Genomic DNA, 22,112 nt, shown 5'->3' with positions numbered 1-22,112 from the left:
TTAGAATAGGACCCAGTCGGAAATGGTGTTCGACGAAGTGCCACATTTAAACAAGATAACATCTGTTTCACAAGGCTCTCTCCCTCTGCTGCGAATATCACACCATGAATAATAGCCTTACACACAAAAAACTAATTCCTTAAATAATTCATTTGTAAGTAAACGAGAAGAAGCTAAAATATCAAATACTATCGATAAAATTATGGTTCTAAGCAGGGTTGGCTGCTTTAAACCAAGGTGGTATAAACTAGCTGTTTTTTTTTTTCTTCAAAAAAATCAACTGGTTTAAACCAAAAAACGAAAAATGTTCGTAAAAGTGTAAGTGTTCATAAAATCTTGATAAACACACATTTGTGGGTTATCACGTTTCACTCCCGTATATTATTCGTATTATATTCAGACCTAAATTTCCCATTGATTACTCAGAGATTATACTGCAAAAGCAATTTTTGCTTTTGTATTTTATAAGTTTATGAATGTATCTTATGTGATTTTTTATAGTTTGTTAGTATGCATTCGCAATCAACGAAAAATTCTAAATATTGTTTCGCTTTAATAATGTTTACTATTGATAAAATACATCGAAATGCCGTACCTTTTTGGGGGGGGGGGTCATCAAACCGTACGAGAGGCATTTATTGAAATCAGAAGTATCTTTGGTATCTATTTATGTATAAATGGGTCAAAGTGAACTCAAGTAATTCGTATCCTTATTCGCTTTTCTTACTGATATGCAAATTAAGCCGTTGTATTTCTTTAACTTGGACTAAATTAGTTCTTCTGTACTTTGCAGTATTTTGAAATTGTCTATATATAATTCTGTATAATGGTTTCACTTGTGCAACTGTTTATCTTTTTGTTCTCCTGAAATGACTCTTGACAATTATATTAACAAGTGTGTAAAGACTAGTACAACGTATCAGGAGTTCTTTGTGAGTGAGTCGGCAGACGTATCGCATTTGTGGCCATTTAGTCGCGGTTTCGACCCTTCAAATGAAGGACAATTTCTCTCGGATGTAAGCTGAGAAGCTGTTTGGATTCCGCTTTAAGCTTATGTGATCCCTTCCAGCATAACCCGGTTGTTGCATAACACCAAGGCGAAACGTATTTCTGTCCATATGTGATATAAATACATAGGGCAAATTATTTAAACCCCCCCCCCAAAAAAAAAAAACTGGTTTAAACCCCAAAAACGTTTTTTTTTTTAAATAAAAACCCTGGTTATAAGACCTAACTAACTTAGAGTAGACAGAACTATTTTTTAAAAAAATAGTCTCAATGCCTGCCCGAAATATAGTTAAATCATCATCATCATAAAATCTTTTCTTTAAAAACAGTTGTTAAAACATCATTAAAAGAGATTAATGAATAAAATACCTTACACAGCTACAAGAACAGAAACAGGGATAGGAGCAGCTAAAATAATGAAAAATGGCCATTATTGCCGTAGCAAAATATCACATATACTAACTAAGATTAATTACACATCCCATACTGTTCGATAATAAACTTGGACTGACATATTTCCCAAATAAAAACACGCCAATCAATAAAAGTAACAAAGCAAACAAGGTGTAAAGTAATATATTCCGGCTGATAACCTCATGTCAACATTAAAAATAAAGTTGGAATTAAAGATCACTCAAAAAAAAAATATTAAAAATAAATTAGAAAAAGCAACATTAATAGAATTGAAATTTTAAAAAAACTGAAGGAGTAAGAAAAAGCAGTAAAAACTCGGGTCACTTACCACACTGATATAAGAAAGTAACTCAACATATCTACTCAAAGGAATAACTGATATATAAACTAAACTCAGCAACTCTTCCAGCCGTGTGCACCAACGAAATTTAAACGAGCGTTCACTCAAACGCGTTCAACATTAAACTTTCAAGTTTAAACGTGGTTCCAGGACTTTTGTTGCACCATTGAAAGTGGAAGTTCAGTACATCTCGTTATTTAAACTTCGGTCAATTTGTAAAATCGACTCTGATTGTTTGTCGTCTTTTGTCTCTAATCTTCGTTTAATAAAGTAACAAATGAAGAAAGCATACCCCGTGCAGGTCTTTTCGACTTTCGAGATTGTGTTCATAGAGTTGTGAGTAGTCTAATTTCAGTGTTCGTAATTGTTCATAGAGTTGTGAGTAGTCTAATTTCAGTGTTCGTAATTGTGATGGAAAAAATAATGAAACTACGAACAAAACATTTTTCCGAACATGAGAAATGTATTGCAATTTCATTAGTTGAAAAATACAAATACTATTGAATGTAAACAGACTGACTTGAGTCAACGAAGTTTAAACCCCCAAATTCGACTGTTCAAGCTAAAACCAAGTTGACAGAGACAACCTTGAACGTTGTTGGTGCAACAGACATTTTCATCGAGCTTGGTTATGACTCTCGTATCACAGTTGAACTTCATTGGTGCACACGGCCATCAATGTTTTAAATTTAAACCCCAGGGGAATTTTAAAAATATACAATACTAAGTATTTTAACACCGTAGCACAACCAGTGAGTCTAAATTATCTCCATGGATTCAGACAGTAGAAACACCCCAGTATGCTCGCAAACTATTAAAGATTTTTTTTAAGCTATTTTAAGCACTTCCCAAAGGCTAAAAAATTGATAATAAGTTGTTAGTAAAATCTAAAAAAGAACTAACCCCTTGCACTGAAATGAATCTAGCTCGTCATGGCCTCCCGGTGCCAAATCGCACAAGTACGAGCTACACTCGTCATAAAACTTTGTAGCATCACGTAGGGTTATTATATTGATATTTTGAAAGTTATATAATAATAAACCATTTATAATACACTTTTATAATTTATACTTCAATTATTAAAATTCAGAAAATAAATCGTAGTGGAATGGGTTAATAAGTGCTTACGTGGAAAGGCGAAACATAATATACCAAAATTTTTTATAAAATAATAACAGGAAAACAAACAAACAAACAAAAAAAAAACATTTTGCCATATGAGACCATCTCAAAGCGAAGCGAGTTTCCACTTTCATTCTACAGCTTCAGACTGTGTGTCTTATTATAATTATTAGACTTTGTGGGTGCGATATACCAGTCCTAAAGCTGCTGGTGCTTTTGGAAGGAAATGGGAGAACTCCGAAAAAATGCTGCAAACACATTAACTGTGCTATTGCACTTCGCAGATAAAGTCGACTATTCTCATTGAGAACTGAAGAGTACTGTGGTTGTAAGTACAAATATTTTTTTTTTAATCAAGTTTGAAAGCGAGGTTCTTAACTTTTTATTACCCAATTTTGTTGAAAACAAGAGAACTTTCATATTTTGCTAGAAGAGTTAGTGCAACTTAAATTTTGCACATAATACTTGTTACATTTTAGTTTTGTGTTAAAAGTAATGCAATACTTTTGACATTTTAGTAATTTTTGTACATTAGTAATTTGTATTGAAAAGAAATATGTAAAAAAAAAAAAGGTTTTTTTTTTTCTTTTTCGATACTGTAAGGCAGTTTTTACGCATGTCGTTAGAAAATTTGAATTTCCATTCGTGAGAATTATGAAACTCAATATAGTAAAGCAACATTCTAGGCCAGGAAGTTGAAACTTTTACAAGTGAATTTTGAACCGAAGAAGTAGTATTTATCATCATGGTACAGTGTTAAGTTTTGTTTTTTAAAGGTTGGTTGATGTTCAGGTAACAGACTCAAATTGTGCAGTGTTCCACAAAATTCTTTCCCGATTTACTTAGTGATTTGATCACACTATGTGCTAAGAAACGCTACAACGTTAAGTTTTGCAAAATAATGAAATCAATTAAAAATAAAAAGAAGACAGTTTTGAGGATGTAGATTTTTATGTATTGGTTAACAAAAGCAGCCGTTGATGATGAATCTACAGTAGAGGGAGTGTTTAAGTATTTTTAAATGGTTTACTCTGCTCTAATGATTTCATGTTTGTATGACTCACTTATTTTTCTACATTTCGTGTAGGTCCTTAATGAAGCAGTGGGAGCGCTTATGTGGCATACGATCATTTTGACAAAAGAAGATCTAGAGAAGTTCAAAACATTACGAATCATAGTTCGAATCGGCAGTGGTGTAGATAACATTGACGTTAAGGTAAAGTAATACTTTTTTTTCCTTTTCACTTTTAACACATTGATTGAACGCAGTATTAAAAACTTGAAATAACCCTCCCTGTTGGTCTACGGCTAGTGCGTGTGTCTTCGGTACACGAGGTTCCGAGTTCGATTCTCAGTAGAAGAATATTATGGTTCAGATTCTACCTTAAGTTGTAGTTCCACGTCTTATATAGTCTCTGTGATGAAAAGGGACGCTAAACTTTAACAAACAAAATTTCAGCATTACGGAAAGTAGAGACAGGATTGCATTATAATATAGTTGTTACTCAAAGACATGTATCAGTTGATTTAAGTTTGAATGAAGAACTAGCTGAACCTGCGCTCTCTACACAGCGCGTCATTCACATATGAGCGTGATCTCCTGATCATTCCTCTCAACATCTGTATATCCCTTTACAGACACAAGTGAAAGACGTCTTGATAAAAAATCGGCAAAAGGATATGGAGGGGAGTTTTTTCAATATCTCGCACCGTTTGCAAGATTTGAGCCTACTTCCGGTTGGAGTTTCTAATTCATGTATGATCAGTGTTTTCTTTCTATTTGCATGTAGTATGAGATAAGCAGATACATTACACACACACACACAATTAATTATAATCTCAGTGATATATGATGATCATTGGGCAAAACACTCCAAACAATAAAGATTCATCTTAGACTGCAGGAATGGTTATGTTTCGTTTTTCATTATCATTTAGTCATGAAACAAACGCCGGAGAGATATACTAATCCCGTATACAAATGTGTGGTGTTGGAGTGTATAACTCATAGGATATGATGCTTTACTTTTTTAAAATTTCAACACTTCCAGTGTACCCCTAAAAAATGTAATAAAGAAAAAACAGCCATTATTCAATATTCGATTAAAACAACAATCTACACAAAATTTGCAATCGATCAGTGAAAATGGCATCTTTCTAGAGCTTGTGGTTCCCGAGATAGCATCGTCAAAAGAGTTGGCCACAAACATATAAACCTACCATTTTAATATATAGATTCTTGTATTACATGGTTGCACTGTTACATTTTAAAAATTATTCCTTAGGATATAATAAATATGTGATGTTATTACATCAGTCATAATCTTAGCAGCATTGCAAGCAAAAAAGTAGTAAGGGCGCAAACAAACTCGTAGTCAATATTGTAACTAAGGAATGTGCCATATCATATTCATTACTATATTATTTTTTTTATCAACAGAACAAGTAAATATAATCAGAATCGTATCTAGTTCAATAATTAGTAGTAGGTTTTAAGGTTGGTGTAAATGGACAAGTTTTGCCGATAGATGTTACAGTCTTCGTATCTCTGTCATGTATTTTTTACCTTTCACGAAAATTTACAATTTCTCTTACACATTTCAACCTAGAAATTTTTAGAGAAGGTATTTCATAACCTATCGAAGAGAACAATCCATGCCATTTTTTAAAAATTTTCTTCATTGTTGGAACAGTTCCATTGTTTAAGGTTCGGATATACATTTCAACAATGAAAAAAAAAAATAAAATAAAATGTGGGCACGGATTCTTGCCTTTGATAGGTTATGAAATTCCTGAAGTCTGTAGGTTGAAACTTATAAGAGAAATTGTGAATTTTCGTGAAAGGTAAAAAATACATGAGACAGATACGAAAACTATAGTGACATCTATCGGCAAACTTTGTCCCTTTAAACCAACCTTCCAAGTTAAATACCTTCAACCTCATGCAACTTTTAGCATTTAAATTTCATTTTTAAAAATGTATTTCATGTGCCATTTTTATATCGTTATATGCGGCAAGCTTCCCATGGTTTGCTCTATAAAAATTAAGCTGTAGGTAATTACACTTATTAGGAAAATTCGCTATCTAAAATTTTTAAGTCTGATTGGATCAAATTCCACTTAATATTTTCTTTTTTTTAAATCTTTTTGGTAAACATTACATTTATTTTTGCTCTCGGGTCTTTCAACGAAAATGCTACTAGTATTAAAGAAAATGAATGCCCCCGGTTTCTTGCCATGTGTACATGAACCGTAGGTAAATAGCAATTTTTTCGTGTTTCACTGTAAAATATAGTATTAAGAAAAAGTTAATTCGAATTGTATTCCTCTAAGAAATTTTGTTTAAACCAGAAATACAGTACCATCTGTCAGTAATAGAACAATGTCCCTCGAAATTCCTATTCGGCATGATAGTAAGTACGATATTGCGTCCATGAATAAGAAGCTTGGCATAACACTCACACACTTTGTGTTATGAATATACACGTATAATGACCAAAAAATTAAATATCTATTTAGTAAACACTACATTCGAAAGAAGGTAAGAAAGGCATTTAGTAGATCCTAGAAGTGTTATATTGTTTTCTCCTCTATAATCACTTACAGTTGTGTTAGTTTATCTGAAGTTAATCATATGTATAATAATTTAAGGGAAAGTTCTCATCAATCTGGGAAGCAGAAAAATTCTCAAGAGCTCAGGAAGGTTCATATATAAGACTGATAGTATTATTCTGACTAAAATTTAACCAAGTGTTTGTGTGTGTAACTGGAAAGTAGATATGAAGGTAAACATGTAAGGATTATTGAATACTAGGGCAGTCAAAAAGTTTACGAAATGATGTTGTAGTTTTGGCGTTTATGATGCAATCACAGTAACTTTTGTACAGTATAGTCCTTACCAGTGGCGTATTTAGGGGGGGGGCTTCTGGGCTTAAGCCCCCCCCCCCGAAATCTTACTTACTATAGTAAAGTATATGAAATATCTTGCAGAATTTTCACATTTTCAGGCAAAGCTCCCCCCCCCGAAAGTTAGCAAAGCCTCCCGAAACAAAATCGTAAATACGCCACTGGTCCTTACGTTGTCTACTTATGAATTTGTCAAGTGTGAATAGGTCATAACAGGCAGCATACAAGTAATGTAGCTGTACGGAGGAATGCATGGTGATCAGTTGATGCAATGTCACAGTTCAAACAACGCGCTAACATCAAATTCATGTGCAAATTGGGGAAATCTACTTCAGAGATTTTTCATAGCCTTAAAACAGTTTACGGAGGCAATGCTTTAAGGAGAAATTGGGCTCAAAGTTGCCCGTTTCACCACTGTAGAAGATAATCAAAACCAACGTGACGGCTGAACCTCGAAAATACCAAGAGTCTTTGTTTCCAGCAGTGGCAGGAGCAGGTGAGCAAGTATGGTGTTCCAATGAAGCCTACTTTGATGGCGATTAATAAATGTGTACTTATATTGTGCCAATAAAGAGCTGCAACAAAATTCCGGGAACTTTTTGACTGCTGTGGTATATCATATAATAATTGCTCCTATGTTAGTTTGTTCTGACACTTCGAGGAGTTTTCGAAAATTTTAGGTTAATATTGGATTAATGATACTGTTCTTAGTTAGACCAGCAAGAAATGTAATAGCTCGTAATGATAAATTGTTACAGGCTGCAGGGGAACTGGGTATCGCTGTGTGTAATGTCCCAGGCTACGGAGTGGAAGAAGTAGCAGATACCACTCTCTGCCTCATCCTAAACCTCTACCGACGTACCTACTGGCTGGCCAATATGGTTCGTGAAGGCAAGAAATTCACAGGTCCAGAACAGGTCCGCGAAGCAGCCCAGGGATGTGCGAGAATACGAGGGGACACACTTGGCATCGTTGGGCTCGGTAAGTTCAGAATAATTATCAAAGTATATTTTGCACAATTTGCCGAATCCATAACTAAGGTTTCTATTTAAAATATAATATTAAATGTATTTTATTTTATAATGTATGTATTTATTTTATGTATTTTATAGGTGTAATTATAAATACATGGGTTTCTCTAGTGTTTTACAGAAAGAAGGACGTTATGGTTTGAAATTAACTATAATTGGGTAATCTCATGTTTTATTTCAAATATACATCTTCCATCATGGTTTAAGTTTCTAGAAATGTGCAGTAGTAATTGAGTAAATAGATTTTTAAACTATAACGGTACAGTGTTGCCTAAGGATTACCGTTTGTATTTAATATATTTTATATTATAATTACGAAATATAGTATTTTGAATGGAGGGTACATATATGGAGCTGGATTTCAGTATTTTTCATAGTATTATATTTATTGTTGCTTGAAATAAATTATAGGAGAGTAATCTTTCGTAATTCTCAAAATATATGTTCCACCTTGCATTTAGATTTCCAAAAATGTCGAAAACTTGTTGACTAAACATATTTTTGATTTGCGCTTGCAAGTTCACGATATTTCTCCTAGTGGTATATATTAGTGTTGCAGAATTTCCATAAATTTTGAACGGCCGGAACAAAATCCGTTTTCTCTCTCTCTCTCTCTCTCTCTCTCTCTCTCTCTCTCACTGAAAAATTAAAAAAACAAAAGGTTTATTTGTATATCATTTCTCAGCATGTATGTTACCTTTAATGAACCTAAGTCTTTCTACTTCAAATTCAACAATTACGATGGATGCAATCCTCTTAGCCAATAATAATAATTTAAAGTAAACTGGAAAAGAAAGTTTAACATTCCCATGCAATGCAGTGTTATGACACATACCAAACAAGCTTCCCCTGCCATCTGGAGGTACATTTACGAAAATAATTTAGAATTTTAGAATTTATTAATATTTATATGAGTACAAAACAGTTACTTAACAATCTTTATAAATGATTCAGAGAGAGGCCGAGCTTCTGCTGTTTGTGGTTCTCCCTTTCAGAAATTATTTACATATTATAGGATGGCGTGTAAATACATAATATATGTAGATATCAAAAAATTACATGAGGTTATAAATACTTAACAAGTTCATAATAATGATAATGACACATTAACATAGTATTGTCTCAATTTTCAAATACTCTGAGCTGTTTTTTTTTTTTTTTATTTTATTTATTTAATTTTTTTTTAAATTTATTTGCTAAAAGTTTGTAGTTCTCTGATACGTAGGGGAAGGGCGTTTCAGGCTTTAATATATTGGTACCTGATATTTGATGCCATAATTTAATCATGGTTTTGGTTTTTCAAATTTTTTTTTGTCTTTGCACGTGTACTAACTGAGTGTTTTATTTCAGCAAATTGTGTTGAAAATATAATTGCATTTTTGAGAATTCTGTACATTAGGCAATTTATCCTATAAAAATAGTTTATTTGATTTTAAAATATGCTCAGTTCATGGAATAGCAGTTCTGTGTGCGCGAGAAAATGTTAATTTTTTATTCATATTACTCTCTTCTGAAGAACAAGGAGCTTATATTTAAGCTCAGCACTTAAGTTTCTATTCCAGGCTTCGATTCCGTATGATAGGTATGGGTGGATGAATGCATAGTAATATATTCTTGCGATCGATTCCGGAAACATTTTTAATATTTTAAACAATAACCCAGTGTGTACCGAAACTTTTTTTTCCTGATTTCAGAACAAGGTTTCTCATGTGAAATGCTCATCAAATCAAACACCTAAATATTTTATGTTTTCAGCAACTGTTACTTTTTGAGAGTTTATTGTAATAGGATAGTCGTTAATGTTTTGTATTTATGTTTCTTCCTAAAGAATACGCACTTAGTTTTATCAACATTTAAAGTTAATTTTTAATATGAAACTACTGTGATAATCTGTCTAACTCAAAATTAATCGACTTCTGTACTGTTTTAAGCTCTGGTCGTTTTATTTATATAATACACATGGCAGGTCGTTAATATATAAAAGGAACAGCAATGGGCCCTAATATGGAACCTTGAGGAATTGCACAGTTTACAAGTGCTGTGGTTGATGTGTGTCCATTCACACTAGTGTTATTGCAACCGATACTTTAAGTAGCTTTTCATAAGATTGAAGGAGACTCCCCGTATTCCATTGTAGTTTTTGCAGTAATATTTTGTGATTTACGATATCGAACGCTTTTAAGTTCAATGAGCACACCTATCTCACAATTACTGTCGTCAAGAACATCTGAGATGTAGTTTGAAAGACTATTAATAGCAAGTTGTGTAGACTTATTTTTCTGAAACCCGTGTTGTTCTTGAGTTATTATTTTATGTTTTGTTATGAGCTCTATTAATCTGTAATAGATTACTTTCTCATATATCTTGCTCAAAATAGGGAGTATAAAATTGGTCTGTAATTAGTTTTACATGTTTTCTTACCGCCTTTGTACACTGGTATTACTTTCGCGATATGCAATCCATCAGGGAATAATCGTCTTTCTAAAGTTCTATTAATTGTATGTTCAGGAATATGTGCTATTTCCTTACTAGAATCTTCTATAATTTTTGTGTTTATATTGTCATATCCTGTGCTTGATTTGTTAGGTGAAGCCCTAATTATGCTACATATTTCAATTTCACTTACAGGCTTGAGAAATAGACTTGCTTCAACATTTCGAGATATGTGTGGTGAGAATAGTCCCCTGGTAATGATTTTATACTGGCCGTCAAGTTCGTCCCAACTCGAAAAAACTGTTGAACGCATGTGCTACTTTTATCGGGTCATTAATAAGAGTTCCAAGTTTATTAATGATATTTATTTCCGCATGTTTTCCTTTTGTTTGAATATTTATTGCCGATTTGATGACCTCCCACTTTTTCTTAATATTATTCCCTGCTTTAAAGTATTGCGATATTGCGTGTATTATTCGCGAAGCCCTAAATCTCTTTTTCAAAGAGTACACTTTCTTTTAATTGAGTTAGGTATAGCCATTGTCATCCACGGTTGGATTTTTATGTTGTATTTATTAGTATATCTTTCCGTTACAGTGCGTTCTTCTATATACTGTACTTCTCTATTGTTGTTTGAAGAATGTGTAAGGCTTGTGGTGGGCATGCTGTAGTGCACACCCTGGTTTCGAAACATTTTGTTTCTTTTATCTTCTGCTTTATTTTCTTGTAATCCCGAGCAGTAACTTCCCGTACTCTTTTATTTGAATGTCAGCGACGTTGACCTGTAAACAAGAAAGTGTCGGTAAGGGATATTGTAATTGCCCCTGACACTGGTGATCTATTATACTACATGTATTGCCTTGAATACGGGTGGGAACTGTTATACATATTTTGTTACTATTGTCATTTAGCATATGTATGTACTCTGCACTTTCGTGCTCATCATTCAAGTGAATGTTAGTGAATATTGATAAACTACTGCATACTGTTCTGTGATTCGATTTCAACCCATTCCACCCAATAACTCTATTTCACCGGAAGCAGCACTTACCATTGTCTTCCCCCTAGCTGCGCATATATACCGTACCTAGTTATTTCGTAAATACTGTGAAAGATTTGGAAATGCAACACAGATACAGTGTTGACGATATATTGATATCCTTTTGAAAGATGATAAGTGGAAGTGTGGAGCATGAAGAGCACCAATCGGGGATTTAAAATGTTCACCTTGAACCTAGATGCAGTCCCGGAGACTGGCGAGCCACACGTCAATGGAATTGCGAACAGTGTCAATGGGGAAGTAGCTAGCTGCCTTGACCAGGGCGCGCTTTGGGAGTCCACATTAGAGTCTCTCTTCGTGCAAGCCATTGATTAACCACTGACCACAATTTGTAATCGAGAAGTCCAGGCTACTGGACAAGTCCAATGTGGAGAGGAAGTCTGGGACGTTGAATTGTAGCTACTCTTGTGTTGACCGTGCTTTGTGCGCGGAAACAGTGTTGGTTGGGAAACTACGAACTCTGCTGGTGCTCGGTAGTTTCACTGTGGTGTGTTACAAGGTAGCCGATGTCCCCATCCCTTGTTCAAGAAACTGGAGTTGTGTTGTGCTGTTAAAGCTCACATCTCACTACATCATGATTGATGCTGGATGAAGGGACCTTTGCACCCTGGAAACACTAAGGGATCCATTGATTGTGAACATTAAAGAACTATAAAACACTGTGAACAGCTTTTCGTCGGAAAGGAAAATTGTTCTGTGATCATTTCTTGTGTAACACGTGAGGAGACGTTTGGCTTTCACTTCTCTCTGCTGGCATAATGCATCAGTCAGGAAGTAACCTGTACGTTGTTTGTAGGCTGTGAGTCCCAGGGTTTGATTGAGGACTCATGACATGGTTGGCCTTGAAATGGATATCTCTTGGGACATCACTGATTTGAGTCCTGACTGTATTTTGCCGAATCCTTACAGCTACGACTTTAACTGCATATAGTGTCCTCACTGTGCGCTGTCTGCCACTATATTGTTGGTAATTGACACTTCGCTTTTCATTGTAATGCTAGATGGTGCAGTAGACAAATCATTCAGTCATTTGGAATGGTTTCAGAGTGGCGAGGATCCGTAGGGCTGGTATAACCACTGTGTAGCACCATGTCTGCAACACGATTTTCATAGTCGCCTCACTCCGTCGTTACACGTTCCCACTGTCACGTCTCTCACCGTGGAATAAACATCTCAGGGACTCACTTCGCCTACGATACTGAAGTGACAGCACTCTCTCATGCTTACTGATGGTCAAACGGTATTTATGAAATGACTAGTTTTATTAGTAATTTCCTGTTCCTTGTAGTCCACTATATCTGTCATGAAAGATTACGTTGGGGTATACTTGTGAAGAAGAAGTCTGTTAGTAGAGGTCTCCCAAATTTAACCTTAATTGTGACCAAACCAATATACCTTGGTTTTTAGACTAAATTTTATTGAATTTCGGAACTTTTTGCCGTTCTTAAGAGCTTATTATGATACAATTAAACTAGGATTGTACCCTTTTCAATAATAAATTTGTTTCTTCAAAAATCTCATGGGTGCAGCGAGTAGTCCAGGGTGTTTGTCGGTCACGAAATCAAAAAACGGTCATGAAAGTCAAAGTTTTATTTATTTATTTATTTATTTGTACAAATATAAGTATAGACTGGAAAACTTTGTTCTATAAAACGTCAAAAATTCACCAAAAATGTCTATGGTTGGCTTTAGACGCTACCAAATCGCAAGCAAAACACGCTTCCACCGCATTCCAAATTCGGCCCAATTCACACCCAAATTCGCTCTTGAGAATGTTATTGAATTTTATGGCTTGGGAAAGAAAAGATCACAAAATTTCAGTTTGGAATTTTAGTAGTCATCCTGGTAGTCGTGGGACTTTATCTTTAATACTATTTGTATTGAAGTCTATACTCCTAATATTACAAACACAATTTCTCCTGTGGAATATGTACCTATTCCTTTCTTTGTAATTATTATTGGTCTTTTTCATTGTCTCGTTTCCTGAAGTAATAGTCTTCATAGCTTCATAGTTAGCGAGACTTCGAAGACCGAAAATGTAAACACAGTTCATATTTATTTTGTGTTGATTATATATGTTTAAACTGTTACTTCGGCTTTAAGTTTCTCGTAATCGTAATTTAGACCTTAAATACTCGTGTTTAACATATTGCTAGGGCAAATTTTTACTTTGAGCCAAACAGTGACTTCAACCGGATCACATGAATCGATTACAATTACTAACACAGTGAAAGTAATGTACGATGTTAAGAATTATACTATAAGTACAAGGGCCACAATGTTACTAAACATCAATTCAGGTGAAGCGGTGACTATGAATTTTGAGATCTAAATGGGGGGCTACCGCCCCCCAAACCCCCCGCTCAAGTACCATAAAAACATCCAAAATAATAAATAATCACACCACTACTATAAAGCTAAGATAAGAAGAGAAAAATTAAAAAAAAAAAAAAACACTCGTCTCTAATCATAAATCAGTGCATGACAAAGAAAAAAAAATTACATCTCAACAAGACAATAGGACAAGCAGCAGCAAACCAAATACTTTGCCTAATACTCAAATGCAAAACAAATCAAGAATAAAAATAATATGAATTAAAAAAAGAAAACACACACCATTTCGCCATAGGAGAACACTCATGAATAATGAACTCATAACTGCTGATTCCACACACGAAAAAATAAGATACCAAGAACACATGCGCAATACTCAACATTACTGAAAAATGTTTCTTTCCGCACACACGTCGTTTTATTAAACCGAGCACACTTGCTATTATTACAAACAAGAAACCAATAAACGTCCACTTTTACAATACGTCGAAAATATCTTCAGTTTTAGACCACAACCATGATACGTTTTCTCTAACTCAATTCAATTACGCGCTTCCCGCATGCCATAAACAGCAGCACACACATACATGCAAACAGAACATGTGACATCACACTAACAAACTACCATATGACTACACAGACACCTGGTGGGAAAAATATGAACTAAGACGTCACACCAAAGGCACGAACAATTCCAAAAAGTGACTCACGCACAAACAGTTCGAGGAAGTGACTGAACCTATAAGAACCGATTAAAGTCACAGTTGGAGACAAAGTAAAGACTTGCCCTTGCTAGAAGCACCACAAATCTCTATATTTGCGTACTGACCAAATCTTAATTTGGTAGATGTTTATTAAATAATTTATTTCTTGGTCTAATTCTGTTTGGAAAAAAATAAGTAATGGAAGTAAGTCGTCCAATAAGTTATTCTAGTATTCTCCAGAATCAACAGATTTATGTTTTTTGTGTTTGTAATCTTTTTCGTCTTTGTATATTTTCAGGTCGCATTGGATCCGCTGTGGCATTACGTGCAAAAGCATTTGGCTTCAATGTCATTTTTTATGATCCTTATTTGCCAGATGGTATTGAGAAGTCGTTAGGTCTCACAAGAGTTTACACATTACAGGTAAGAGGGTGAAGAGAGTAGTCGATGTGGAAGAAAAAGTTTTTTTTTTTTTTTATTTTTTTTTATTTTTGACAAACGCTTGTGATTAAATGAAAGGGATAATTGAGCCTATTACTTTTGTTAGATATGTTCATTTGCAATTAGTAACATTAATGGAAATATATATTCTGAATTTCCATGCAAATGCAGAAAAAGTACAATGTAACACTACGCTCGGGAAATGTAACTATCATTATACTTAAAGGTTTCTATAATTCCTGAATATTATTTGTATTTCCTAGCTTTCGACTCTCCCTGGGGTCTTTGTCATGGAGGATAAAATCAGGAACAAGAAAAATAAAAAATCTCAAGGAATAAGTGAAACGGACTTAATAAGAGACTTACTTATGAAATACAATGCAGTTGTCATGAGAGTTACATAGGCAAAACCACAAGAAATCTAAAGATCCATGTCAATGAGCGTATTAGGGATTCAAAACGGGAAGGTTCAGTATCAATTCTGTCGAAACATCTAAAAGAAACACAACACAACGCAGAAAATTCAAAAATTTTATTGGGAGCTTGAAATGAAGTTTAGAGAGAATCGTAGACAAGGAATGGTGATAAATGGAAAGTGGTAGTTACAAAATTTTCAGTTATTGGCATAACAACGAAAATAATAGCATGAGCTGGCAACCTTTGACGAAAGAACAAGAACGCACAGATTGACTCCGCCATATTGCAGCTTGCATCACTACCATTTGATGTTGAACCGTTATACGTGACAAAGTGTTTTCCAGCTACTGTTCCCTTGGTAAGTCCGTTCCATTTATTCCTTGATTTTTATCTTTCTGATTTTATCCTCCATGATCAAGACCCCGGGGGAGAGTCGAGAGCTCGGAAGTACAAATAATATTCAGGAATTACAGAAACCTGTAAGTAGAGTAATAATAGACTAGTTAGAGTTGAAACAACAGTCTTCTGATCACAGTATAGAAGTCTTGAGAATCTCATTCGTGAAACTTGGATTTTTCCTTCTTTTAGGCGTTTACAAAACATTCTCTGTCTAAAATTTATTAGAATAGATTGTTTTTCATTCCGCTGGAACTTTCTGAATACATGCGTGTGCTGTTTTTCTATTATTTTACATGCTTAATCATCAAGGAAGAGGGCATTGGCTGAGTAGTAAGAGCTTGTGTTTGTCACACTCAAACTCAGATGCTATATTGCACTTTATATATTATATTGAAATCTGTAAAGTACCGATCGTATGAAGAGAAGGGAAAATATAGCATCTGATGTGCGACCAGGGCACATCTTTTTATTTAGTGTTTTCAGTTACTTTAAAACAGTTATAATCATTTGAAAAAATGGGAACTTTTGAAAAATTCGTTAACAGGACTACCATATTGCGAAGATAATGAATAGGAAGATGAGTATTTGTATAAGGATATATGATCTGTAATTAAATATACTAGAATACGTAATTGTATGTAGCTATTACTTCTTAGGAACTCAACTGTATATGCACATGGAGTTAAAAAAAATTGTAGTGCAATGTACATAGGTATTTGCAGTAGCAGATCGTTCAATAGAAGAGATGTTCGTACAGTTGAATTACATAATAAGAATTTATTCGTCATTTTTACACTGGCGCACGAAAAACAAAATTAAATTCTGAGTAGAGGAGAAACTTGCATGAGAGTTTTCCAGAGTAACTGACGAAGGCAAGAGATATTACTGAAACAGTTTATTCTTACTAAAATGTATTTGAACGAGTATGTTATATATTTATGGAATGGGCTGTTTATCTTGATACGCCCTTGCAATTCTCAAAGTAATAAACAAAGAACGTTAACATTTTGTACCATACAAATATCGGTAGGGGGACATTGTTTGGCATTTCGGAATTCCACAAATATTTTTTAAGTTTTACTCTAGTAGTTGTTCTTAAATGTATTTTTTGCTTGTTATATATCTTAGTTCCACTGGCAGATTTAACATTCGCAAATTTTGGAAATTTTGGGACTTCGACCATCTTAGTCCTAGAATTCACAAAATTTCGGCGTTAAATCTGCCAGTTGAATTAATGTTCACAACAGCCGAAAATAAATTGTGGGACAACTACATAGAGTATAAGTGAAACATATATTGTGAAATTTCGCACACATTATTAATGTATCAGTGGTAGAGCGTTCACCTCTGGTGCTAGGGGTCTCGGGTTCAAACCCTGCTCCCGCCAAGTGAACTTTGTGGTGGACAAACACCGTGTGCGTGGGTTTTCTCGGGGTTCTCCCGTTTCCTCCCACTTTCTTCATTCCACCATTTCATTCATTTCTCATTATCACCGTCTCCTTTAGCCTAACCGGCATAACCGTGGGACGTAAAACTCAAAAATTTCATTTCATTTTCATTATTAATGTAGATAGTGTGTTTGTAAAAAGAATGAATTGACGGGAAATACAGGGACAATTATCAAGGCCAGTCAAAAATGGAAATTAAATTATTGAATACTTTGCACTAATTGTTTTTTAAATAAAACAGAACTTACAATAGAAGATGTAAAAGTAAGGATCTGGTGACACAATAATAAAAATGGTGCTGATGACATTCCCCAGAAGGAAGGAAAGATTCAATTAAATTAATACACATGAGGCGCAAGGTGAGCCACTTCCCTTGTGAATGTCCCCCCTGTAGTTTCTATAAATAGACCATTGAGACTATTTTTGTATTCTCTTTCTAGGATTTATTGTTCCAGTCTGATTGTGTTTCACTGCATTGTACTTTGAATGAACACAACCATCATCTAATCAACGAGTTTACTATCAAGCAGATGAGGCCAGGTGAGAAATTAATCTACTTCTATAGAGAACAGGAAACTGTAACATTGTGTTAAGAGGTTCATTTTGATAATGATTCTAGAATATTGGGGTTTTCGCGGGAATACGCTTCCAAACATGGAGTAATGCTCTTATGAGGACCCAAATAAAGTTACTTCCCATCTGTTTTTGATTCAGAACCCGGTCCTTTTAAAAATAATAAGTAAAATAAACTGCAAAATAGTGAAGGTATGAGGTGCGTACCGAAATTACGTGGCGTTTTACCATAGTTCAAAAACTAATAAGAATATATTAATATAATTTCATGGTCTTTAAGGCATAACTGTGCAAAATTTCAAGCTTCCAAGTATGCTCGTTTTTCTTACATTCCCCTGTGAAAGAAGGCATTCTTTGATACTACCCTGAAATGACAAATATTAGCATCGAGGTACCTGATGAAGAATTTGTTTACATGTTGTGAAAAGAGTGTCAATTGTTCATAGCCAGTTGGAGGATGATTGTGGGATCATGATGGAAGTGGGCGTTTGAATATGCGGGGAGAGGAGGGGGAGTCAACCGGTCTGTCAAAGTCCGAAAGCCAGTTTTTACAACTACCTCAGAAAACATTGCTCTTGTTGGGATGCTAGTCATGGAAGATAAAAGGCTAACCGTTGAAGATATCTGCACCTCACAGGATTCTTCATTGCTTCATTGAAAAAGAATATTAATAGACTACTTGGAAGTTGTGAAGTTCAGTTTACGCTAGATCTCTCGACAGCTGGATAAAGAGAAAGAAGATCGTCTTTCGGATAAGAAGGCGGCTTTACAGGATAAAAACATCGAAGTGTTCTTCATCCACCCAGCTCCCCTAACCACATCTCCAGTGTCATTTGTCCTTTTCACAACTGAGGGATTCATTGCGAGGTAGACGTTTTTGGTCCAGAAGTGGCATTTTCAGTCTTTTAGATGTATTCCATAAAAACATTTCTCAAAACACTTTTGATGGTGAGGTTCAAAGATTGCAATAATATGTAGAAGTGGACGGGGATTGTGTGAAAACTGACAGGAATAGATTACTGGAAAATTAAAAGCTATGGGAGTTACGAAAAATTGGCACGTAATTTTTGGTACACACTTAGTGAATGTATGCTCACCAATATTTTTATTTTTATTTTTTTTATTTTTTAAAATTTTTTTTAATACTTTATCGCCATTATCTCAGCATTTAGAAACAATGAGTTAGGCAATGTATGAAATTATAGAAAGTGAAAATAAATAAATAAATGGCTATTACAATAGTAAGACGAAAACGTATCTATTTTGTATAGCAATCTTTATTCTTTGTGCTTGCTTCTCTTTAATAACTTTTTTACCAGTAATGCCAGATTCACAACATTGAATAACTAATTCTTAATGTAAACTACTTATAGAGCTGGCTTTAAATGAGTTACTTACCTTGCTCTTCTGTCTTGTTAATCGACTGAATTGTCGGCTACAATGATTGAAAACAGAACGGAACTTAGATGGTCCCAAAATTAAATAATGCATTTTTCGTATATTGCATCTTATTATAGGGAAGATCCAAGCCCTTGATCTTAGGAAATACTGCAAGACAGACTTCTGTCATTTTCTAAGGTGATGTTCATAGCTAAAATAGAGCTTTACTTGAGCTGCTTCGTAGTAGTTTTTTTTTTTTTTTTTTCCTCCTACCTGAAACTATCTTTTACAGTTCTAAACATTTTATTGTGCTGTATCGCTGTATCTTAGATATCAAGATCAGATCTCTGCTACCATAAGTAGTTGGAGCCTTTAAGAACGATAGGAAAGTACTGTGTTCGTAATGAAACTAATCGCATTGTCACCACTGTCTTCTATAAGATAAAGAAAAAAATACGAAGGCTGAAAAGTACAGGTAACACTTATTAATTATACATTAAGTAGAGATCTCTCTATTGCATTCAGTGTCGTTCATGCAGTGTGAATACAGACAAAAGCGCACTTATGAAGTATTAGTGTAAAAATGGACTTCTCTAAAGCTGTGCTTTCGAAATTCGAGCAGAATACATGGATAAATAAGGTATCACGTGACATGTGAGAAATACCATTCGAGTCTTCAGAAAACCTGTTGCAATGACGCTTTGCCATATCGGACGGATAACCTATTGCAATCACTGCTTCGACAAGAACATGAATGTGAAGCTTTCACCATGTGGAGGACGTCGTTCGATGTGCGGTACGTGGAGTTGATTAAGTCCCTTCTCACGTGTGGACAACCACAGAAGTAGGAAAAATACATACGATTTTGAGTGTGTTGCACCACCGTCAAATCGCATCGCATTTGGTATCATAATCTTCTGAGATCCAGAGATCGACTCGTTACGCTGTTGCAGGTGGCCGTTTAAGTTACAGCGTCATCGCCATGAACGAAAAACGTAGACGCAATCGTAGTCCAAAAAGTGGTACTACCGATCGTCCCCTGGCTCTAAAAGCCGTGCCGGGAATCGGGGAGCGATGCTGATAGTGGCGTATGACGTAGAGAATATCACTTTTTCATTCGGTTCTTCCAGACTAGTGAATCCTGCGTCCTAGCTCCGGCTCTTGGAACAGCACGTCCACCCATTGTGCTCCGTGACAGTGCTGTTCTTGTAGGCGACTTTCTTCAGCAGTGGGTAAGAAGTTCTCGAACATCCCCAAATATGAACCCCTGTAACTTTGATATCTTCCCCGATCTGAAGGGAGTGCTTACAAAACAGCAGATTCCCACCGCAGTCGCGCTAATCTACATACAATAAAGCGCTTTATTGTGAACATTAGTTAAAGCGGACTTCTGCTGGTGTCGCCGTCTTCTAGCATAGTGGTAACGGGTCATAAATATAGCAAGGAATTATATTGAAGGCATGTAAAGGTTTGTATGTTCTACAATAAACAGTTTGTACTCTCCGGATGTTTTGGCATGACTCCCTCTCCAACCTTCATATGTTGGTTCTGGGACAATTGCTCTCCAGTAGTTGTGCGTAATCTGTTATTTTATATGTAAGAAAGAAAAAATAAACATATATTGCTAGAATTTCAGAATAAACTGATATCTTGTGGAATTGACTCGGAATGTTATCATCATTTACAAGGTTTCAAATGAGATATCGTGAAGTTTGGATGTAGACAGTATTCTTGCAAGACTATTTATTACAACATAAGGCAACTTGTTGGACGGCTCTATTTATGAAACACTTTATGAAGTGATTTTACACGCATATTTGGTCAATGTAAATATGAAAAAGCCTGATGTTCTCTATCAGTATCCGTTAACACGTGATTGCTGCAGACCCTTCTTACAATAACGCATTGAAGTGAAGACGCAAGTCATTAACGTTCGCAGTTTATCTGTTTTTGTGTGCCAATGAGTAGTTTACCATTTGGTGTCAGATCAGGAATAAATTGGCTTCTTTATTCGGTGATACTTGTGAAGCTAGCATATCGTCAGTTTTAGAAGAAAGGTGTATATATCATGTAAATAAAAATAAAAAGAGATCAGCTACAGAACAACGTAGTTCTTCTCCAGTACTACGAGAAAGGTATAGTACAGGAAAGGTTGGGAGATATAAAGGATCAGAGCAACGAGATAGTTTTTTCTTCTCCTTTCAAAGCATAAAATATATTGCGTTTTGAAATGTCTTAACAACGATCATGATCATAATTTTAAGAAATTCTCGAGTTTTGTTAGGAATCATCGTGGCACGTAGAATAGTATGCATGGCTTAATGAACCTCACAATCTTACTTACGTGATTAAGTTTATTTCAAGTCAACCTCAAGACTGTCCTGTTCGACTCAGATTGTTCTTCCTCGGACAAATTATGAACATAGACTCAGTAAAATGTATCATCAGATCTCACAGGACTTACGAAGGTGCTTGTTCATAAGAACAGAGATATACTCTTAACACTAGGCTTCTTTAGAATGGAGAATAATTCTTGGCATTGCATCGGTCCATTTGATGCGCTCCGTGGTCACCTGGCAAAATGTAGCCAATACTGTTGGAATCCTCATCTAGGGAAGAATCAGGGCAGTACCCTCCTGGACGTTACGTAGCGATGCTATTTTGCAAAAGTTTTTGTTTTTTGTTTTGGGAGGTGCATATAGACCTGGTGAACTATAACCGGACTTCCGGAACCAAGAACAACATCGGGAACATGAGGATCCAGTGCTTGTGGGGTGAAGGTGGTTTCTCTGATTATAGTCCAGTTGAACATTTCTGAGACTCTCTTCGGCCTAGGATGGCATCTCGTATTCACACCACCAAGAACTATTGCTAGTCTTCTAAAGATGCTTGTCTTGGAATGTATTGCAGTTTCACAGGAAATGCTTGGCAACCTGATCATTGTACGATTTGAACATCAAGTCTGATCAGTTTCAAAGAAATTCTTTAACCGGGTTGAGTATTCATAAAGGAAGACGTGGTAACTCTACATAACAATCTGTATCATTGATCTGAAGTAAATTGGCTTTGAAATCTTATATAAAAAGAAATAAGTAATGTTTG

The 22,112-nt window shown here is 35.1% G+C and overlaps 1 protein-coding gene across 2 annotated transcripts in view; it reads left to right on the top strand.

The window, feature by feature from the left end:
• CtBP (C-terminal binding protein) overlaps positions 1-22,112 on the top strand; it is a 157,235-nt gene that overhangs the window by 118,677 nt on the left and 16,446 nt on the right. For both annotated transcript variants that reach the window (XM_081734571.1, XM_081734572.1), the window contains exons 3-6: positions 3,972-4,100; positions 7,549-7,771; positions 14,651-14,775; positions 17,498-17,597. In XM_081734571.1, the coding sequence (XP_081590697.1) occupies positions 3,972-4,100; positions 7,549-7,771; positions 14,651-14,775; positions 17,498-17,597 (577 nt within the window). The remainder of the gene's footprint in view (positions 1-3,971; positions 4,101-7,548; positions 7,772-14,650; positions 14,776-17,497; positions 17,598-22,112) is intronic.

This window comes from Thermobia domestica, chromosome 12 (assembly GCF_964235325.1).
Source record: "Thermobia domestica chromosome 12, izTheDome1.hap1.1, whole genome shotgun sequence".
In the NCBI taxonomy this organism is placed as follows: Eukaryota; Metazoa; Arthropoda; class Insecta; order Zygentoma; family Lepismatidae; genus Thermobia; species Thermobia domestica.
Note: the sequence above shows the minus strand (reverse complement) of the source record. Positions and strands in the feature narration are given on the sequence as shown.